Genomic DNA, 23,305 nt, shown 5'->3' on the forward strand with positions numbered 1-23,305 from the left:
ACCCCACCCTACCCTGCCCCGCCCAATTGCAACTGCATTCACCCCTACTAATGGTGGCTCCAGGTTTCTCTTCTCTCCTTCAGCTGCATGCTTATTGAGGCTGCCATGCTCTGCAGCACTGCACTTACATATCCAGCGCAGCTCACTGCTTCAACGGCAGGGGGAATGAAGAAAAGATGATTTTTATTCAATCAACAAACAAGGACTGAGTTGCACAGGATGGGTAAACAAGCGTTAATTTACCTACTAAGGAAGTTTTCTCCTACTTACAATTGCGTCTTTTATGTTTGGGTCTCAGTTCATACCCAATCTTTCCCGGGAGTATCTTTTTTTGAGTCGTTGTGGCGACAAGCAGATAGAACCACAAACATCATGTCCAAGCTATATATATTCTTGAATAAAGATTTACAGACATCACCTTCTCATATTTAGGGCCTGGGAGAATGATTTGGAAGGGCATTTATCTGAGGATACTTGGAAAGAGGTCTTTTTGAATATTGGAAAGAGTTGATTTCTTCTTCCTTTATTGAAAATGGGTATAAAGTTTTGCTTCCTTGACACTTTACCCCAGAAAAAATGCATAAGCTTTATGCTTTGGTCTCTGACAGGTGTTGGAAGGGATGCAATGGTATAGGCTCTTTCTTTCATCTTTGGTGGTCTTGTCCCGTATACAAGCTTATTAGCAAGAGGTAGCTGGGTGGATTCAATTACTTTTTCACTGCCCATTTACGCTATCTCCAGCCTAAGCTCTACTGAATGTTTCGACAGATTCCGGTGACAAATATCAGAAAAAATTGGTAAAGCTAATACTCATCCTGGCTTGTTGTGAGATCGCCCGCTTGTGGCGTGATCCTGCTCTGCCAAGTGTCTGGTTGCTACAGTCCAGGGTGACTAAGCTTTATCGCCTGTGCAAAATAAAGGCATATAGACAATAAAATATTGTTTTATTTACTAAGGTATGGTCACCCTATGTCATCTGGAGAGATTCTCTCTCCTATCCATCTACTAGATCTTCTCTTTGAGTTGTTCTTATTGATGTGAACTGTTTGATATGGATTTTTGGATGTCTATAAGGAATTCATTCACTTTTGTTCTTTCTCCTTTTTTCTCTACTTTGCGATAGGCTGCTGCAATTTGATTTTTGCTTGTAGCTGTGGGGTGGGGGGTTGTTGTTGGGAGGAGTGGAGGGTATCAGGGGGGTGAGTTTAATCTTTAGTAAGGACCATAAGAACTGTTATGATTTGTCTTATGTATCAACTTTATTGTTACTTTATATTTCTCTATTAAACATGTATAGGGGAGCGAAGCCTATGTTATGCCTTTGATGTAACTCTATTACCGATTATGAATAAGTTTTTGATTACCTATGAACATGCTGATTTGTCATCGTATTTGGATATTGCTTCAAGAAGTTGTGCTTTTACTTGTTTGTACTTTTCTAGTTTTATATTTTGGTTCTCAATAAAAATCCAAATTAAAAAAAAAAAGAATTGATTTGTTTCTCTAGGCAAATGGACTTCTTGGCCTTGCACAAAATTAGTTTCTTATCTTTGTTAGATGTTACTAGTCCTTTTAAAGATTCAGTTTGTAATTTGGGTATTATATTTGATAGTAGATTATCTTTTCAACAGCATTTTCAAAACCTTTTCAAAACTGGCTATTATAAACTGCATCTTTTAAGGCATTTGAAATACATTTTGAACTAAACAGATTTTAGATCTATTGTCCATGCATGCGTCCTAAGTATGCTGGACTATTGTAATTCATTGTTTATTGGGCTTCCTAGCTGTCAATTGTGAGCTCTTCAGGTTTTGCAGAATTCCACAGCTCGCCTAATAACTGGGTCTCAATGTCGGGAACATATATCCCCTATATTAAAGGAACTTCAGTGGTTGCCGATTGAATATCGAATTAAATTTAAGATTCTTACAATGGTTTATACATCTGCGAAGTCCATTGTGCCTAGTTATTTGTCTGACTTGTTACAGAGAGAGGGTATGCTGCTGGGTAGGAAAGGGAAGAGAGAGAGGGATACTAGGTACTGTGGACAGGGGGAAAGAAAGCAGTGCATAGGGTGAAGGAAATGTGAGGAGGGTGTGCTGTGCATGAGGTGATGCCAAATGGATGATTTCAGTTTTCAGCCAGGGCTCCAGTTAGCTTACAGCCGGTTCTGCCTTTTCTTACCACAGCTGCCAGATCACTATTTCATCTTCCCCCACATGGAGATACTGCTCCCAAAGCCAGACAAGGAGGAAAAAAAACTGCACCAAAGCAGGTCTTTTGATTCAGAGGCCAGGGGTTCAGCACCCATAGACTATAAAAAGGTCAGTTTATTTGATCTAGTGAGTGGAGAGAGAAGCTTCTCGGGCAGGAGCTGTGTCACAACCATTTGAAAGTTGTACTTTCCTGATTTGAGTCCCTTCAGCACTAATCAAATAAAGATAGCATACTTCTAGATTTCAGATACATATATTTATTTATATCCCCTCCCCATTTGTAATTACGTGCCAAAGAAACCTGAGTTCTTAGTTCAAGTTGCTATTTGCAACAGACAGAGAGACCAGTACACAAGAGTGCGCTGCCATTCCTGAGGCATGCACAGTACGGGCGGCAATAAACAGAGCTTAGTACATAGAGAACACACATATACAGCGTTAACACAGCACAACCTTTTGTGTGCAGACTTTAAATACAGTAACACACACACACACACACACACACACAAAAAAGTGTAGGCTCTTGGTTTAAAAACTTCATGAGTCAAAAAAAAAAAGGTTCCATCATTTACAGGTGAAATGTGACATCAAACTCCCCTAATTCTCAGCATCCGCTAAAGAGCACCCCAGTTTCTGCCTCCCCATGAGACTCTGCAGTCAGGCCTGCTGCTGTGTGATTAGTATTTATACATACACATAGAGAAATATTCAATCTTCAGTAAACATTTTTTATTGTTGCTTATACAAATAGTTACATCACTTAAAATCTCACTCTCATCCACACTCATACATACCATAAAACCAACATACCCAAAAGACACTGTATAAACGTTTTACAAATAGACAAAATACATCAATGCTTCAAAATATTCGCAATAGAATCACTGTACTTCACCGAGTTTCCAATTTTTTATATAACTGCATACAATATGCAATTTTCTCAAAATGATGATTTTCTAGCTTCTTATAAATATTCCTTCATGTACAGGATTCGTATCCATACACCTGAACCTTTCTGTGTAACTGGTCCAACAACAGATCCTTGTTTCACCCAACTCATTTGGGCTTCCTCAGGGACATTTTTCATAATTCTAAATTATAACCTTGATATGTAATCTCTTGCCTGTCTCCTTTTTTTTAAAACACCCACGTTCGTTAATTTCTCACCAGCAATGTTTTATTCTAATAATATCCTTCAACCAGACAGACGCTTTCTCTCAACGGACCGACTACAAGTGTCACCAATAACGTGAAGTACAGTGATTCTATTGCGAATATTTTGAAGCATTGATGTATTTTGTCTATTTGTAAAACGTTTATACAGTGTCTTTTGGGTATGTTGGTTTTATGGTATGTATGAGTGTGGATGAGAGTGAGATTTTAAGTGATGTAACTATTTGTATAAGCAACAATAAAAAATGTTTACTGAAGATTGAATATTTCTCTATGTGTATGTATAAATGTTAACTTTAGAGAAAATATTGTGAACTTGTCCCGAGTTGTTGATTTGCTGTGTGATTAGTGGCAGACACTCCTGTGCATGGCTCAAACTGAGTATGGCCTTCAGCCTCGCACAGGCTTTGAGTTTTCAAAATTCCTGAGTTCTGTAAATGGGCAAATGTGTGCCACGTTTGGGCCTCTGGCATTTTTTTTTTATATTATTTTGCTGCAAACAAAAAAAATTCCAGGCCAGCTCAGTGAATATTTGGCGCTAACCAATGGAAATGTACTGCTGACATAGCCAGGGCTGCCTCTTTGTATTTAGAAATAGGAAAGGTGGGTGCTGTTCTACCCAAAATGATGGCATTCCAAGGAGGAAATCCAAAAAAAGTCTATCTGGATAAGGAGACATCATGCAGATTGTGTCTGTGACTCTCAGCTGGGATGCATCCTTAGCAATTTAGACAGGATAATTGGGCAGACCGGATGGGCAGAATGGTCTTTTTCTTCTGTCATTTACTATGTGACTATGCTATGTAGTGGAAGGGGCTATCATAAATATTATGTGAATGCTCTCCCTCCCTCAACCCTAGTAAAAAAAAAAGCTATGCAGAAAAATCCCTCAGAGCTTCTAATCAATTGTGCAGGTGCCTCCAAAATACTGAAATTCACTTCTGCCCTGGGCAGGATTAATGCTACTCCTCAACTGGCTTCTGCAGTTGTAGAGCTGCATTGGAGGGAAAGGGAGCAAACTTTCATGGACCCTCCTACTTCTCACATGCCTGGTCATTCTACGTCCCTTTTCTCTTCCCCTACCTTATAACCACCCTCTCTTTTCTCTTCAAGGTAATGGCAGTTCCCCAGAGTATTCATCTACTTTATCCTCTCCCTTCCATGTTTTGTTTCCTAACCTTCAACACATATTTGAATCCCAGTCTCTTGATCCACTTTGTCCCTTACCCTCTTCTCAAAACTAGTGCTCCACCATTCCTTTCCACCATCAGGTGACTCATACATAGACCTTCCATCGTGCTGTATGTTCCCTTCAACCCTAATCCTTTATTCACACCCTCATCACAATCCCACCACTCTCTCTCTTGTTCTTCCATCCACACTTGATTCCTCATTTCTCACGCTTCTCTACGTCTCTCCTGTTCCTCTTGATCTCCATTTCCTCCACCCCATTCTTCCCTCTCCTTCCCTTGACACATTTGCTCACACACTACCTTCATGTTCCCCATAGTTTATATATCCCTTACCTCCATTAGTCCACCCTTTTACCCCTCTCAATCTCCATAGTCATCAAGTGCACACACCGGACCCAGGCACAGCCCACCGCAGCATCCAAAACAAAGAAACCTCACCACACATGTTAAAAAAAATCATTTTCTTATGGGGAACATTTTCAAAGGGATCTGTCTCCCTAACGCCAGATTTAGGTGGCTAGATCCCTGGGTGTGAACATTTCCGCCCTAGGAAGTGGATAAATTTAGCTAGATTTAGCTGCTCAGAAAATGGGGGCAGTCTTAAGGGAAGGGGACGGAGGTTAGCTGGCTAACACTGATTTTCAGCACTAGCTAGCTGCCTTAGGAAAAAATGCTCAGTGAAACATGCCCTATAGACATTTATGGTCACCTTGCATGATGCCAGGTCTGTCCTGCTTCTACACCATTGCGGTTGTGGATGTGAGGTCCTGCTTCTGTTAGAGGAATTAGAACTACATGGCCATAGATCCAATGGGGGGGGTAAACACAGGAGTGGCTCAGTCTTTCACAGATGATCTGCAGCCATCTGGTAACCCTACCTTGTATACCAGCAGAGCTGCAACTCCCTTTCCTGGTGTGTGAGTGCCTTCACTTCCCTAAAGCACAAACCATGAGATTTCTTGTACCTACATATTAACAATGGTTGTGGCACACTCCCCATGAAGCTAGAGAAAATCCTAGTCACTTCTTCCACTAAACATTTGTGAAGATGAAAGTCCTTGGGTTTTCCCGTGAATGACATTTGTGCCAGAAATGTTCTGAGAGTCCAAAGGCTGACCAAGCCTACAAATGCTTCCTGGGAAACCCCAAGCCAGCCCAGGAGTGGCTTCAGAACCCCCAGAAGGTGTTCTTGAGGCTCTGAAGCCACCCTCCACCCATGCAGAAAACACAACATGGTGTTGCTGGAGAAGGGGAACCTGGAGTGGCTAGGGGTCTCTTATTTGTGCAGCCTGCATAGGGAAGACTCACAAAGTCAAAACCTTGTATGGAAAGAAGTCTCACTATTGTGCTTTTCAATACAGCAGTATCTGGGGCTCCTGTGAATGCATGAACACCAATGAAGGAAGAGGATTGAGCTTAGAATGCAATAATGTTCCAAATGCATTTCTAATTCCTATCCCTCTCACTTTTATTCCAAAGACAGCATAACCAGTAGGGTCATAGAGGCTGAAGAAGGGATGACAGCGGGTTTTTAATACAGTACTACATCTTTGTCACAACCAAATTCCAGATGCTGACTAATATTCTATAAGAAATCTGTCTGGAGTGACTTGCTTGTGCTGAGCAGTTCTTCTATACCAAGGAGACACAGATGCGAGCAGGAGAGCAATAAGCTCAAGTTCTGGTATCACTGGCAGTGCCATTTCACATCTAATCAGGTTAATAACAGGATTGCACAGGTTGCGGGTTTCCTATAACAAAGACACAAGTGCCACACAGCTGTGCCTAAAACATGTTAACATCGCACCGGGCAGCTTTGAAACTCCGGAGTTAACCTTCTCATAGCAAAGAGTTGCACAAAGGAGCTGAAACTGGAACAAACAATTCCATCACACAAAACTACTTATAAAAACGCCAGGTACTTTTCAGTGAAATCTCTCCCCTAAACATCAATGCAGTTTCAGAACAGAATCATTTATCCAATATTAAAGTGAAGCCCCCTTTCAATGTCAGTTCTTTCTGAAGAATGACTTCAACTTCCACTGAACGTTTTCAGTCTGCACTGTCTTACTTCGCCGTGCCTTTGCCCAGCCTACTTTAGACTTGGCACTGTGCTGCCAAATCTCTCCCAACAGTGGCTCAATAATTTCTGTTGTTAACCACGTAGTACCTTTTAGTGAGCCAGGAACCTTGATGTCAGCGCAACACAGCTCGAGGAACTAACAGCAGTCACAATGCAAGGCTCAAACAGGTCGTAAATTCATGGTTCCAGAAAGCAAAGGTCCTGCCCTCTAAAGCAGCAAGCCGAGGAATACGGGGTGAATGCTCCAGCACCGCCAAGCTTTCTTCTGATATCGAAAATCTTCTGCAACAGATAACCCTGATCCAAAATCTACTCTGTCTTGAGAAGGTCTTTTCGATAAGCCTTCTTTGCTGGACAGGCCAAAAAAAACCCCAAAACCCCAAATAGAGTTCATTGTTACTTCAGTCTGCTGAGATGTATAAGGCTGTAGAGCAGATGCAGATCCTGCTTGATCCCTCATCTTAATGAAGGCCCATCAGCATCCAGCACAAGAAAGCCGGAGCTTTCCTGTTCGATTGCAACGTACATACTGTACATGTACAAGGTAACTGGGGACACGAGAGCCACTTTGCCTCAGTCCCAGAAAAGTAGGCACTGCAAGCAGTCCTGGGTTAGCACAGGCCTTGCATGGACTCCGCTGTGTTGAATAGAAAGTATCCAGGATTCATTTGCTGCAACTGAGGCATTCTGGTTTCCAGGGGCTTTTCCGACTTTGGTGAAAGCGCCTGGTTTTTTTTCCGCATCATCTGTCCAATCCCCATCATGGGGAACCTGCCTCGGCTCTTTACACAGTTTGGGCTCCCCAGTGGGCCGGCCACATTGTTATTGAATGGTGGGGAGATGGGGGAAATAGGAGAAGCGGGAGACGTCGCTTCAGAGCTGGAGGGGCTGCTCTGCTCTTCGTAGATGAAGGAAACGTGAGTGGGATGGCCTGGGACTCTAACCGGCGTTATGCTGCCGGGATGAAGGAAGGCCGGGGACAGAGTGCTTTGGCTGGAATGCTTGGGCGATAAATTCCCCGCAGAGCTCAGGATTCTGTACTGATGGGTGGGGGAGCTCGGTTCCATCTGATCTTCCCTATTAAGAGATTCAAAAGAGCGCACAATGTGCAGAACCAAATGACTGTCCCGGGTCCGGCTTCCAGCGCTTGCAGGCTCCGGAGGCTCCTGCTGCGGCAGAAGCCTGGTGGGGGTCCTGGGAAGAGGAAGCTGCACCTCCAGGTACTCCAGCGAAGAGGAAGCAACGCAGCCGGCTGGTGTAGTGACTTCATGGCCAGGGCTTGAGCCATCCAGAGAATCTGCCAGGAAAAAAAAAGGGGATTATAAATGAAATGGCGGGCAGCACGCTGAACACACATGATGCGAACTTTCAGCTAATTTAGAGTCTGATGCACTGAAGGTTTCCTTTCCTCATTTTGGGTCTACTCCTGGCCCTAAGGTTTTGCTTGTGCATTTTGTTTACCTTTTATATACACAAAAATTAAGGCAATAGTTTATTCACTGAACGTTGTGTCTAGAACCTTCATGCAAGCAAGATATGACAGGAAAAATACTCCACTATGAATTTTAAACGTGGACCTTTTTTTTTTTTTTTATAATCATTCAGTATTCATGGATGAGGTTGCGTGCCTGCTGCGCCAGCGCACCTGAATGCGCAGACATAAAGGTCAACAAAGAAGAAAAAAAAAAAAAAGGGCGCTACCTTTATGTTCAATTAGTCTGATACATTGCGGGGGTTAATTCTGTAACTGCCCTCGTTGGCAGAAAGTCCGCAGACTTCACACTCCTTTTCTGAGGCAAAGCCTGTGCGTGCTTTCCCTGTGAGAATGAGCCCACAGAAACGACTCGTACACATGGCTCTTGCTGGACTTTGAAATGAAGTTTATGGGTGCCCAGCAGAAATAATGATTCCCTGAGCTTCCGGCCGGCGTATACAGTAAAACAGACATTTTCCTTTCAGGCATACAGAAATCAAGGTCTATATTTACACTGAGTGCAGCCCCTGTGTAAGAACGGTTATTATGCTGTACTGCACATACTGCGGTATCAAGAAACATCAGGGGACTGCACACAAGGCCCAGAGGGCTTGCTATTCTGAGTTTGCTGCTTGTTTGATAGGTGGCTTTTTTTTTTCTGGAAATAAACGGGAAGGAAAGATACAGTAAATAAATGCTGCAGTCCCTCTAAGGTGCAGAATGGCCTGCGATTCTACCATCCGCATGTTCCCTTTGAAAATTATCCCACCAAAAACTGCCTGCACGCAATTCCACTTGGCAATGTGTGCACAACATAGGTTTTTGGATGAAAACATATGTGCACAAGTTTGAAAATTCATAATTCTACGTGTAAAGTGGTAACCTCTCCCCAGTCGCAGCTCTGGGAATGCCTCTGCTCATGTCAGATAAACTTTCATGCGTACAGGGCCTGTGCTTGCGTGTTCACCTGCATAAAGAGCAGGCAAGTTTTAAAAAGCCAACATCACTGTTTTACCTGCAAAAATGTTTTTTGTTTGTTTGTTTTTTAATTACTGTCATTTTCTTTTTCAGGATTTGATGAAGGGAGTGGAACGTATTAAGCTTAGTCGAATAAAAAAAAAATAGACGACATGTTTGGAATTTTCACCTGCCTGTTCCAAGCAAGGCTCAAGGCAGCTTACAGTGCTTTTCGAGTTAAGGCACAATAACTCCCTTCCCCAAAGAGCTTACAATCTATGTGGGTACCTCAGGCAAGAGGAGACAAAAATTCTTGCCCCTCCAGCTCTTTCCTGGTTCACAGCCTGTTTCTCTCACTACTAGACCAACATCGTCTACCTTTCTATATTTTTTGACGATCTTTTTTTTTTTTTTTCCTGAACAGTAAATGGCGACACTGACGACTGGAACAGAAGGAAATGCGGGGCTCTGTTATCCAAAGGTTTTCTGCACGTCCGTGTCATCCACCAAACTCTTGAACTTAAGCTTACACTTCCAGTGCTGCCTCTGTCCGAGCGGCGCCAGGAGGTGCCAGGAGCGGGGCAGAGGGTCCCTCGCTCCCGACACTGAAGACAAATGTATCGGCAGGGATGGGGGGGGGGGGGGGGTTGGGAGGCAGGCAGGCTGAGCTCCTTTGAGAGGTTTAATTGGGATGGGGCCCAGCTTCCAATACGGGGCAAATCGTGCCCTTTTTTTTTTTTTTTTTTTTTAAAGGTCCAGGGGGAGGGGGAAATTTTAGAATATTATGTAGTACTGTCATTATGCTTTGGGGGAAGAAGGAGGGAGGGGATGGCTCAGCTTATTTGGTCTTTTACTTTTGTAGATGACAGCACCACTTAAGCCAAATATCTTTTCAAGATATCTGGTTAAGTAGGCACTGTCCGGCCACACAAGGCCCCATAACTTTAAAACCTAGCCAGTTAGGGTTTTCTAGTTATCTGGCTGTATGCAGCCAGATAACTTTAGGATGGTATATTCAGCGGGACTAGAGCTGGATAACTTGTCCACTAACTGGCCTGCTGATTATGGATCCCAAAATGTTCTGGATGTGTTGGTACACGATGTGTAGGCTTTTGGTTTTCATAAAGGTGAACATGAATCAAACATTTGGAGGTCCATATTCGATAGCTTGTAGCCAGATAGCTCAGATGTTATCCGCCTATATGAGGATTTGGGCACTTATCTGACTAAATTCTAGCTGGATAATAAGTTAACCAGCTAGAATTTAGCCAGATAAATTATGGGCTTTCCAGGATCGTAACTCGAAGAATTGAGTTAGCCGATATTCAGAGTTACCGGATAACCTATCCAGCTAACTCTGGTTGGCCCATACACCTGAGGTAAAGTTAGCCAGATAAACTTATCTGGCTAACTTTAAGATAGCTGGATATATTCAGCGGCTGAACATGGAGCTCCTGTTTTTGTTTTTGTTTTTTCCATCTATGAGCAAAGATGTGATGAGACAAAGTTTGAGGAGGGAGACTATCAAAATTGCAGTGGCAGCATCCATAATCGCGAAGGGGCAAGGAACCTCGGCCATCGCACAAGAGTGATACGTACTGGTCAGGCTCAGCATGCACTAGCTGAGGAGCCCCCATCCCTTGCTCTCATGACTGGGTTAGATGTGTGTGGGGGGGACACAGATGGTTATGAATCAGGCTTACTAGTGCTGCACGCCCAGTTAGGGCAGCTTCCCGAGCAGGAGGCAGGTACAAGCAAAAATAAATTTAAAAAGAGGGAAGTGTTAAAAAAAAACAAACAAACCAGCACTGGTAATAACTCTCCCTCTGGTACCTGGGCTTCCTCCGCAATCATAAGTTTAAGCTTATGATTGCGTGACCATATCTGATTGGTGAGACCATATCTGGACAGATGGTTCAGGCGCTAATGTACAAACCTTTCTCTGACCGGCCAGTCTTGGGGGCTTTTCTTTCTTTTAGCTGAGCTCTGCTGTTTTGAGCCTGCGCAAGAAGACACGAGGCCTGTTTGTACGGCGACAGATTTTTCTCCGGCTTCTTTTGCAGTGGGCTGGGAAGAAGATCTTCTCTCTTCTCTGCTTCTTTAAGCTGTTTCTCCTTTGTGTTTGAAAAATGAAAAGAAACAGCAGTCAGACCGAGCCGGCGCAAGAAATGCTCGTAGGCTAACCCGAACCCTGCCCCCTGCTCCAGCATTTCGGAGGGTTCTGGTACAATTCTAGGAGATGTCACTACAGATTCCGGCATGAGCTGCATCCAGTTTGTAACACAAGTCTATCTGGCAGATTCTTTCAGGCTGCAGTGTTTCTGCCTGTAATCCTAGCTCAGTGTCATTGAGGTCGGCAAGAATCGGTCTTGTCTTTGAGGTCGGCTTTAGGGGTGCGACATCACTGCTTCAGAGGAGCGGTGGCACCTTACGAGGGGGTGCTGCCGACTGCAGCGCTCCTGGGACCCCATTCCCTTCCCCCACTCCCCCCCCCAGGCTATGGAAGGAGCCATTCCCGGTGCTGTCGGGGCCCACCTTCGTGTACTTCTTCACTTGCGGTCACTGTTCCCTCTAAGCCGTGGCGCACGCACACAGATCGTGAAGCCCAGGCACAAGGCAAGGCACAGCGAGCACAAGAAAATCCTGACTTGATTTGCATTCTGCCGGCTTGTAGTGCAAATTTGAACTTGGCTTCTAAAGTGCTGGCGCGAAAAGAAAAAATGTTGGTGCCCGCAGCATTTTCAAATGTTTGAGGGAGCACCGCTTGTGGTTCTCCTTTTCTCAGAGAAAATGGGGCGGCAATTCCCTGGAGGTGAATGGGGAAAGAGCAGGACCGGTGCAGCCTATCCCGGATCACCCACAGCTATTGGGCAATGTTAACTAAAGGGAGGCCAAAATCTCCGGTCAGGGGGAGATCCATGGTGCTAGGGATTTAGGTATAAAGCACTTTAAGGGAATAAGGGTAAGGACGGAGTAACAAAGCTCAGTGCTTCTCCACCTTGCTGGCTGCAGACCTAAAACACATTGGGATTTCAGGATGAATGCATCAAATATGCAGGAGATATGGGGCGGATTTTAAAAGGGTTAGGCGCGTAACCCTTTTAAACCCGCTCCTGCGCTCGCATAGGCCCGGCGACACGCACAAGCCCCGGGACGCACGTATGTCCTGGGGCTTGAAAAAAGGGGAGGGGAGTGGGCGGGGCGGTCCGGGGGCGGGACCAAAGCCTCCGGCACAGCGGCCGTGCTGGGGGATTGCGCGCCGGCCGAGCCTACGCCAGCCCGGAGGCAGGCGCAACTTATAAAATAAAGGTGGGGGGGGGGTGATTTAGGTAGGGCTGGGGGGGTCGGAGTTTGCCTCGGAGGGAACAGGGAAAGACAAGTGTGCACCCCCTTGCACGAGCCGACCCCGGATTTTATAACATGCGCGCAGCTGCACGCGCATGTTATAAAATCGGGCGTAGATTTGTGTGCGCCGGGTTGCGCGCACGCGTAGCTACTATAATCTGGCCCTATCTGCATACACTGTATTTAGTTTAAGAACAGAGTTAACTTGCATATTGAAGTTACTCTTAAAATCGGACTTGATTGAAGCCACCAGAACTGGAGCTGAGGACCCCTGCTCTAGTCTGATGCTCCGAATTACCACGGTTATACCCTTTCTGTCTCTGGTTTATTCTTTTCAGCCTTGTGGCTCTCAGTTCTTGTCCATGGGCCTCCCAACAGGTCTGATTTGCGGCATAACTGGCACATGAAAATTAGCCGAGTCCACAGGACAAATGTACGCAAATATATCTCACGGATATTCTTTGTGAATATGCAAAGCAAACAGACTTCTTGTGGGAGGAAGGAGGGAGCCAAGGACAGGAACTGAAAACCACTAATGGTTTAGTCTGGGATATGGGATTAATATGAGGTTGAACTTGAACCCGAATAATCTCAGCCTGGTTCCAGTCTGGCAGAATGTGGGGATTCTCCTCACATCCACCGAGAAAATGTGTCTTTTCCCCAAGCAGATCTCTTTGAGCTTTGCTATAGATCTGTCTCCTCACCCACGGCTGTTGCCTGCCAAGCCCCTTTTTCTCTCCTTCCACCAGCCAATTTCAACAAGAGAGATAGGAGGAAAGGGGAATAAGCCGGAAACTGTCAGCAGCTGGAGGGGACACAGGGCCGGGATGTGGGAAGGAAGGGGCTCAGAGTTGGTGGGTAGTGAAGTGAAGAGAAGATTGGAGGGGGTTTGTTGTTGTTGTTGTTTTTTTGTTTTTTTTAAAGAGGATGTTCAGCCAGTTTAAATAACCTGTGGTCAGCAGGGTCTCTAGGTTTAAAAAAGGTTTGGATAAGTTCTTGGAGAAGAAGTCCATTAAATGCTATTAATTAAGTTGACTTAGGGGCAGATTTTAAAAGCCTACACACGTAAATCCAGGTGGATTTATGCACGTGGGGGGGGTTACGCGCGCCAGGCCTATTTTCAAAAGGCCCGGAGGCGCATGTAAAGCCCCGGGATGCGTGTAAGTCCCGGGGCTTGAAAAAAGGGGTGGGGCAGGGCCGGGGCCGGAGCCTCCGGGCACAGCGGCCATTTGGTGCAGTGCCCGGGATTGCGGGCCAGCTGTCAGCCGGTGTGCGCAACCTATGCCTGCCCGGAGGCAGCGCAACTTATAAAACAAAGGTCAGGCGGAGGGTTTAGGTAGGGCTGGGGGGGACGGGTTAGGTAGGGGAAGGTGGGGGGGAGCGGAAGGAAAGTTCCCTCCGAGACCACTCCGATTTCGGAGCGGCCTCGGAGGGAGCGGGGAAAGTCATCGGGGCTCCCCTAGGGCTCGGCGTGCTCAAGGTGCACTAGTGTGCACCCCCTTGCGCGCATGTTATAAAATCGGGTGTACATTTGTGTGTGTTGGGTTGCACGCACAAATGTACGCCCGAGCGTACGTCTTAAAATTTGGCCCTTAGGGAATAGCCACTGCTATTACTTGCATCAGTAGCTTGGGATAGACTTAGTGTTTGGGTACTTGCCAGGTTCTTGTGGCCTGGTTTGGCCACTGTTGGAAACAGGATGCAGGGCTGACCCAGTATGGCAATTTCTTATGTTCTTATGATGCCTTTTTATTGGACATTTGTGACTCTGCACTTCCTTCCTACTACTTTTATTCAAAATTAACCTCTGAAGTTTTGTCCCAGCTCAATTGAACTGTTTTTTAATTTCGTTAAATGACATTCATGCATCTCCAGTGACGCCCCCTATTCCGGTTGGATTTTCCTAGCTCCTAGAAAATGATGCAGGCTCCTCTGACTTGGTAACATTTCCTTATTGACTTGCTGAAGACCTCAGGATGAGGTTTCTTGTCATTAACAAGCGAGGTCTAGTCCTCGCTTGTTAATGACAGAACATCTCTCATCATCCTAACGCCTCATCCTGTAAACTGACTTCCATTTTTTTGGAAAAATAGCTGGCCACTGCAACCAGAAGAAAAAACCTCTTCCCACGAATTCCCCTGCAGAGTCTGATGCAGACTAAACCTTTACCTCAGAAGAGTTCTTGTTCGCCTTGTATTTTTCTAGCTGATGTAGCTGGTTCTTGTGGCAGACATTGTCATTAATATCTGGTTTCTGGGGAGGAGAAAACACAAAAGATGTCTAGAATAAATAAATAAACCGAGATTCACCTTACATGTAACATCCATGCCACTAACTTTACTTCAATAATTCTCATACTCATCAGAATTGCTGAATTTCTTGAATGTTTGAATATCTAGAGTGTTTGAACCTATTACTATTCAATTTATATGGCAGAAGGGGGGGGGGGAAGTGTTCAGCTGGAGGGGATTCTGCTGTGCAGGGAAATTTCCTCCTGTGCATAATTTTTTCCCACACCTCCGACCTGCACAAAGGTCCTGGACAGTCACCTAGAAAAACAACCAACCAATTCGCCCCCCCCTCCCCCCTTATTCCACCATAGCGGCTCAATTTTCCCAAAGCTGCTCAACAGCAAAGATAATTGGACAATTTTAAGCAATCATCTTGGAGCAAATTTTCAGCCAAACCAGGTTGTTGGCTAAAAATTATCCTAAATCGAGGCAGCCAAACTCCGACAGGCCTGGTATGATTGGGGTTGTCTGGTTACGTCATAAGCATGAGTGACTACAGAAAACGGGGAGGGAGGCCGTGACAAAAGAAACAGGGATGCAAACAACAAAACCACAGCAATAGTTTAAATAATATATTAATCATGAAACCCAGGAATGGGGATAAAGGATCCTCTTCTTCTTCCCCGCCCCAGTCTTCATGGTTATAAACCTGTCCCAGGAACACGCTGCAACCATTCCCTTTTTTATCGGCTAAACATGCTGGCTTGTGAATTTAGGTTGTCAATTTGGTTGGCCGGGGGGGAGGGGGAATTTTCAAAAGCAAAGATTTTACTTGTTAGCTCCGCAACTTAGCTGAGTAAAACTTTTCTTTTTAAAATTGACCCCTGGGGATATTACCTTAAAGGTGAATTTTAAAGGCCTGGCATGCGCCAAAACCGCGAGATAGGTGCACAAGTTGGGCCAGTGTGGCCGAGCGCATTTTCAGAGCCGCCTGCGTACACACGTACTTGCCACCACATACACAAATGTAAAGTTCCTGAATTTCAAATAGAAATGTGCACGTAAATATTCACGCACACTGGCGCACGCCGGGATACCCTGCCAAAGAACTTCACTTCTGCTCTGGATGACGTGTAATTTATAAAACAAAAAGATTCAAGGTGGATCACTGGGATTTTAAAGGTTGGGGATAACAGGGGAGAAGGGAGACTATTAAATTAGGGGAGATTTGGAAGTCATGTTCCTTTCCTAGGCAAACTGGTAATGGCGTCGGCGCACGTCTACAAGCAGCATTTGCTCGCGTCCACTTAAAATTGTGATCACGCGTGTGCACAGTCAGTCTATTTTATAACGTGCACACATATGTTATAAAATGGCCATGCTATTCATGGCAAATATGTACATTCAATATCCCAGCTAAACACATCTCAAAAAGTAATGTGTATGCTATTTCCAAACAGAAGTTTGTTAGTACTGTTTCTTATCTGTATCATTCAGGGACGGGGAGGGGGTGATTAATAATCTTGGTCAGCCCTATAAGGTCAGCTTGTGTTAGATTACTAGCTCAGCAATGTCCCTAAGAGGAAAAAAAATATATAGAGAGAGAGAGAAAGAGAGCATACCACTTTCCAGGCCTTAACTACAAATGAAAAAAGCTTTTAAAAGTTCTTCCGTGAAATCATTAAATGTGGCAGGCTTATTCATTGTAGTTATTCTATGAGGATAACATCTCCATTTGTAATTAGAGTCTTGTTCTTGTTTTATAGGTAACAGACAGAGCAGAAAACAGGGTCTGGCCAAGGAATGTGACCCTGGGTTTGGAGAGGCTCCAGTAAATCAAAGGCAGTCTGATAACCGCAGCTGCCTGGGCTGATTACTCAAATATGGTGCAATCCAGAGAGGAAAGCTGCACTGCTGTCCTCACTCATCTGGGATAGAGGGAGTTTTCTTAAAGCAGTAGGACAAATAAATCTTTCACATTTTATTCAGTCATTCAACTGGCATTTAAGGCAAGTAAAATAATTACAGCGCAGCTTTTTTTGCTCTTATTTTTATTTGTGAATAGGAATAGCACCGCTCTTCTTGCATGGTCACTTCCTCCATTATGACCCTAGGTAAATTGGGGGTGCTGCTACACTGTTCCCCCATTAGAGCCCTAGGCTGGAATCACCCCAATACATGTAAATGTGCCTACTATGACTTGTGGTTTCCTCTGAGCACAAGATAATCAGCTAAAGAGGGGACTGAGGGTACAACCAAAACAAAAAAGGTACCTTTTTGTTTTTGTCCAAAAATTGCATAACAAATAGAAGAAGTAAAAGAGGTCACGTAATGCAACTGCACTGAGCAGCGGCAGGTCTCTCCTGCTCCTGGCCCTGAGATATTTTTGGCAGCTTTACCTCCTTACATCAGCAAGCTGACCACGGCAGTTATGGCAGATAAGGTGGCTAAGAAGTCCCTCCTGATGATGTAGGGGGGGGGGGCAAACGATAAATGGCAAAATGCACCTGCAGAAAATCTGCGGCAGAGCGTGCGGCCTGCAGCAAGGAGCCAGGGTCTGATGAAGATAACATGGCCAAGGGGGTCGCTTCCTGTGGATAGAGCAGAGGCGGTGAGAGCAGCGATTAGCAAGCTGGGAGACAAGATTCATTCAAGCCTCGATGCTAAACTAGGATCGGTAGTTGACCGGGTATCGCAGGTTGTTTCCACAGTCAGGGAAGCGACGGCCTGTCTGGATAATATCACAGAGCGCGTGGAGGAGCTTGAAATGTCGCTTACCTCCATACAGCATCACCTTGAGACCCCGGAGAGAGCGCATAAATGGACTGTTGAGAAGCAAGATGATTTGGAGAATTGAAATTGGCGAAACAATTTGAGAATCGTAGGTGCACTGGAGCTCACGGAAGGTACGGATGCAATTGCCTTTTTCGCCAAGTGGCTGCTGAAACTGCTTAACATTTCATTTAAAAGTGGCAAGGTGAAGCTGGATCAGGCTCATTCTGTTGCTTTATTAGAGAAGTTAACTTATATGCTTTGAGATAATATGTCATTTTATGAAAAGATCTGGGATCCACACTGGAAATTTTATAATTCGGACTGACTGTGTGTGTGGAGTGGGGTTATATTGTATAATATTCTGTTCTGTTTGGCTTGAGAATTTACTAAATTTGGCTTTGTATGTTGTCTGGTAACAGAATAAAAAGTTAAAAAAAAAAAGAAGTAAAAGATATAAGGACAGGAAAGAAAGAAGTCCTAGGAATAAGACCAAAAGCAAAAGTAGCAGAGCCACAAAACAGGCCAATAGGTATCCTGCGTAATCTTCTAGATAGTACTTCTGCTTTCACCGGATTGAGAAAGAGCACTTTGTCATCATATTTGCCGTGAAACAGAAGCGAGTTTGTAGAAGGCACGAATATCCCTGTACAATACAGCCGTTCCTCCTGTGAAAGGCATTTTGAATTTGCCATTTAGCAGATAAAGAATCTTTGGAAGATGTCACCAGAGAAATGTTCAATCGGATAAAGCCTCACCCTTCTATGAATCAGAGACATGGCTTGCAAATCCCCCCTCATTCAGAATTAGAAGTGGGGGAGCTGGGGGTCAGCTCTGCGGTCATACGGGAGACTCACTTTTGCGCCTTCGGCCAGCCCCCTGCTCTTTGGGCCAGGGGTTAGGGATTAGCTCCCAGAGGCTGGCTAAGGGCTCACTTGTGCCAGGCTGCACAGAGAACTCAGACCCACGTATCTCAGCTAGAGGACCGTTACTGTGATGCCTGAGCTGAATAGGAGTAGATTCAAAATGGCAGAAAAGCCTTGGGCAGGCTGCAGAAAGGCTCATGAAGTCATAGCCCCAGTGCTTGCTGGTTCCACCTGAGCTAGAAGCCCAAAACGATCAAGATGCTGCTGCTGCAGGGTCATAACTAGGGTCAAAGTTGGGATTGCAATGCTCCAGTCTGTGGGAAAGGGCTTAATCTAGTAATTTTTGGGACCCCCTTCCTTTTTTTTTTAAACTGGTCCACAATTATGTATTCATTTAATTACATTTTTCCAATCTGAAAAATAGTCACAAAACTAAACTAAAAATTTCCAATACAACCACGGACCTAGTTACTTTTTAATTGATTGGTTCACCCTTTGTCCAAGTTATAAAAACAACCCATTTCTGATCAGGATACATGCAGAGGCTTCAATTATACAAGCTGGCGATGAGGGAAGGTGGGAAACTGACAAATAAATTCTCAGCAGAAGTGTATTATTAGCATAGCTTTTCTTTATAATTTAAATGTTTGGTCTAAGAAATCTAAATCGTTGAGGCCTGCTCTGAAGCTTCCCTTTATCATGCACGTGAGTGTATTGTGGTGCCGGTGCTCCTGTAACTGAAAACAGGGTCAAGGCATAAACTCCCTGTACTCTGGCTTATTTTAGGTATTCCATACATAGATTCGCACAAAACATTGATTTTTAAGGGAACAGAAGCTCCACTTTGTTCTGGAACCCAATCTGTTGATTCCCCGAAACTAAAAGAAGAGTCAATCAAAAACCCACCCTCACTGGCAGCTCCTCCAGAATGATTTCCGCCGTGCTAATGCTTGCCATGAAGGAACATATTGCTGTCAGCGTTCCCCCTGTTAGACTGTTTTTCAGAGAACTGAGAGCTGCTTCTCGGAGTTGGAAAGCCTGGCGGAGATACATTTCCCTCTAGGAGGTGCCTGCTACAAGCCGTACTTACTGCGATGGAGAGCAGGTAGCGCGCCAGCTTCTGGCTCAGCAGGAAGTATACAGCAAGGGTCTGGCAGGCCCTGTTGGACAGGACGGTATTTATCACATCGCTGTGCTTGTAGCCCAGCTTCTCAGACATGTGGAGCACCACACTTTGGTTGAGGCTGTCGAGATGGATCCTGAAGAAAGGAGAACCCAGACAGAGAGAGACAAAGAGAGAAGGAAAGAAAAAGATGACTCAGTCACTGGCATGCCAAACACTGCTTATTTACAAATTGTTATATTTCTGATTTATTTTAAAAAAATCCTAAGAGGAAGTAAATTTTGCAGGAATTTTGCTTGCTGGGGAATTCTGTCTTAGTTTTCACGTTTTGAACTTAGAAGCAACGAATGTGTTCCTCTGCACTTTTAGTTTCCACTTTGGAATACATGACAACATCATGACACTTCCACATATGACTTGATCTTAGAGGGATTTTTACAGTCATTATTTTGGTAGAAATTCTGACTTAAAAAGAGGTTTCAGCATTCCCAAAAAACTTACATCATAAGACATTTTTTTTAAACTTAATAGCAAGGCATCATTTCTACTCATGTAGCTTGTTTCTTTTAGAAAGTGTCAAGATTTTTTTAAATTCCTTAAGTAGCTTCCTTGAAATTCCCCCGAACTGTTTGAATCAGCGATGCTCAGCACCAGTGTCACAAGTTACTTCCGATGGAATGGAATCGGAGTTGGTTGTGCAGTGAGTGTAATACAATTTGTGAAATCATGCCAATATACACCAATCAGATGCATGAGTGTGGGATAATCTGTGACTCTGTTGCTAACATGATTGCTCACCGAAGTTCAGGGTGCAACTGTTTAGATATGACAAAATAATCACCTAAGACAAAATACAATTAATTCAGCAAGACTACCACTGGCCATATGCACTTGGAAAAACCGCACAGTACACGGAGGGTCCAACTTTCTTTTATAGGGCTCCCTGAAATTGTCACTATCTGAGTTATGCAATATCCCAAACTCAGGTCCTTCTTGCAGCCAAACTTGCTAGGCATCCATGTGAAACCCTGGGTCATCTAATTCATTCCACATTGACTCCGTTATATGAAGCGTTAGATGATCCAAAAAAGAAACGTTTCTGCTGAAGAGAGCAGCATTGGACAGTGGGATGGAGAGTGCGATAGTTCCTTTCAGCAAGATAGGTTTTACTATCAGGCTTCCTGCCCCTCATCTCATCAAGGCCTGGCTCTACAGATGAAGCAGAGAAGACTTACTCCCAAGATTGGAGACTTTCATCGTGATTTGTTCTGCTGATATCAGGATTTGACTTTTTGTTAGAATGTTTGCACTAAGTTTGGCTCTGCTCTTTCTAAGAAACTGCTTCCATCCAAAGAGACCCCAAAACTTTGCATAACTCAGATAGGCTTGCAGTTGTGTTTGCATTTATGGAATGCAGCCTTGGAAGAGTTTATTGAACCAATTCTTCTCAAGGTTTAACTAGATCACTTTACTTGTACGTATTTCTACTTATTTATTAAATTATCCAGTTTTTTGTAAATATCCAAAGACCAGGCTGCAATAGCAACATAGCAAATGAGATCAGGTAACGTAGCCCATCCACTCTGCCCAGTGCAGTGTGCAGGTTTGTACTGCCGTTCCGTGCAGCTCCCCCACACCAACTGCCTAACTTGAATACTCTTCTGAAAGTTGTACCCTCTGTGTCCCGTCCTATTTCAAAACTGCAGAGCACATAGTAATACTCAGCCTGTCTCCATTCAGCATGTTTCTAAATCACCATTTAAGCAACATATTTCGCAGTCTTGGGAAGGGCCATATAGTAAACAGGATGGTTTACATGGTTTCTGCCTCACAGAGCTTACGATCTAAGTTTGAGCACAGGGAGGCTAAGCGACTTGCCTAAGATCACACTTTGCATGTCAGGTGCCAAGCTGGAGACTCTTAGTCCACAATTGATTGGTATAAGACAAATACCCTACTGGCAGCACACAATTTTCACAATAATGAAGCCGATATTCAAAAAAAGAAAAGCTGAACTCCTAAGTTAGGTGCCGAAATTAGGATCCTAAGATTTCAGCTGAAAATTCACCTAAATTTAGTCCTGCTATTCGTTTGCCTAGATTTAGATAACGTAGTTAGGTGCCTAGTGCTGAAAATGGGTGCTTAAGCTCCAAACGTTTTTCCCTGCCCAAACTCTGCTCCCCATAGCCATCCACTTTTTAGGCTCCTAGTAAAACTAGGATCCAAAATTTAAGCACCCAGCCTTAGTGAAATTTTCAAAAGGGTCAATTTAGGTGTCAAAGTTAGGCACCTAAACCCTTTAAAAATTGATCCCTAATGAGTAGATTTTACTTTTGTTCATTTTTTTTCTTCTTTTTGACGGTGACAGAATAGAACGACACCTCTTGGTTTTCCTAGCCCCCCACCCCACCTCATCTCTGGACTTCAAACACTCCCAAAATATGCAAATGAATCTGGTTATCATATCAAATATATACTAATATATCATGACTATTCATTATTGATATCCAGAAAACCAGATCTGTTTGCAGCTGTTGAGGAGTGGCGTCTTGTGTCCTGGGATTATGACACCAGGACCTTGTCTTCACAAAAAAAGCAAGGCTCACAGTATTAAATTTACAGTGGGGGGAGCTGGTCTCAGGATCTGAAGTTCTCCTATGCAAGGTCTTCCTGGCTCTCTGATTTCGATAATCATGGACTTACCTGTTTGGATAAGTCACCGTGTGCAGCATTTTCCCAGGGTAATTATCATTGAGCCAGCGATTAGCTAAGGCTTGCTGGATGTTGGGTCTCTTAGCGGGATCTGGCTCCAGCAGAGCTCGGAGGAAGTTTACCGCCACTGGGGTGGAAGGGGGGAGATAAAAAAGTGATGCAAGCATGTTACAGGAGAATTCACTGACTTTTGAGGAAGTAACTGGCAATTCACTGACTTTTGAGGAAGTAACTTCAGGACAATGAGCCTGCACTAGAAAAATTAAAAAGTGATAACGGCGTGGTGACATGAACCAGAACGTCAGTCAGTCGGGTATGTAAAATAATAATTTTTAGGGAATTCGGTGCTAAGGCACTTTGTTGCGCAAAAGGTCTGCGGCAACTGCCTTTGTCCGTCATATCCAGGCCGTCACGTTAATGCTTCCTTCTCCTTTTCTTCTTTGAGATATTTATGGCTGGGTTGCCAGCACATGACAAATGGTAAGACATTAGAACCCCATCCCCCAGCCTGTGCCTGGGGCCTCTCCTTCCCTCTAATAATCACTTACAAATCCCAGCATCCCCTCTGGGCTGAGATAGAAGCAGCTGAACAGCTGTGCAGAGCACCAGTCCCTGCAGTCAGCATAATTATGCTCTGCTCTGTCAAAGGAACTGCCACATCGCATAAAGCACCGAACGCAGGAGACCTGCCTCGTGGGTCCCTGATGAAGGAGGGTTTCGTTTTATTTCGACTTAGTAGCTCTTCCTGTCTCCTTTTCTTTCCAGCTCCTAGCGGAACCAGTGCTGGGATCCTGGTGACCATGAGCCTTCATTCACACTATCTGGGGATTTTCCCCTCCCCCCTCTCACTGTTACTGGTCCCGGTCACTGCAGCAGTGGCCCTGAGGCTGGGAGCCATGCACTGGGGCTCTTTCTTTAAATCCGGCCACTGGGGAAGGGTCCCTGGTAACAATGACCGCTCCTTCCTCCCTGACCTGGGCTGCGGAGGGTCCGGTCCAGAGGTCACCCTTCAGCATGTCAGCCACTGAGCTGGCCCCATGAAGGATTTAAAAATAATTAAAATAAAACATTAGAACCAAGGCGTATGCCTTCTTGGATGCTAGGGACGTCTTCTGTAGTACTCAGAAGTTTTGCTTTATCGAGCGCATCCAAAGTATTTA

The 23,305-nt window shown here is 44.5% G+C and overlaps 1 protein-coding gene across 3 annotated transcripts in view; it reads right to left on the reverse strand.

Annotated features, from left to right (window-relative positions):
• Nucleotides 1–2,477: 2,477 nt before the first annotated feature.
• Nucleotides 2,478–23,305, reverse strand: part of HUNK (hormonally up-regulated Neu-associated kinase) — a 62,318-nt gene continuing 41,490 nt past the window's right edge. For all 3 annotated transcript variants that reach the window (XM_029603596.1, XM_029603597.1, XM_029603598.1), the window contains 5 exons: nucleotides 22,137–22,272; nucleotides 19,401–19,569; nucleotides 14,611–14,694; nucleotides 11,033–11,210; nucleotides 2,478–7,962 (listed from right to left, as the gene is read on the reverse strand). In XM_029603596.1, the coding sequence (XP_029459456.1) occupies nucleotides 7,277–7,962; nucleotides 11,033–11,210; nucleotides 14,611–14,694; nucleotides 19,401–19,569; nucleotides 22,137–22,272 (1,253 nt within the window). In that variant the 3' untranslated portion in view covers nucleotides 2,478–7,276. The remainder of the gene's footprint in view (nucleotides 7,963–11,032; nucleotides 11,211–14,610; nucleotides 14,695–19,400; nucleotides 19,570–22,136; nucleotides 22,273–23,305) is intronic.

The sequence above is a fragment of the Rhinatrema bivittatum genome, chromosome 5 (assembly GCF_901001135.1).
Source record: "Rhinatrema bivittatum chromosome 5, aRhiBiv1.1, whole genome shotgun sequence".
NCBI lineage: Eukaryota > Metazoa > Chordata > Amphibia > Gymnophiona > Rhinatrematidae > Rhinatrema > Rhinatrema bivittatum.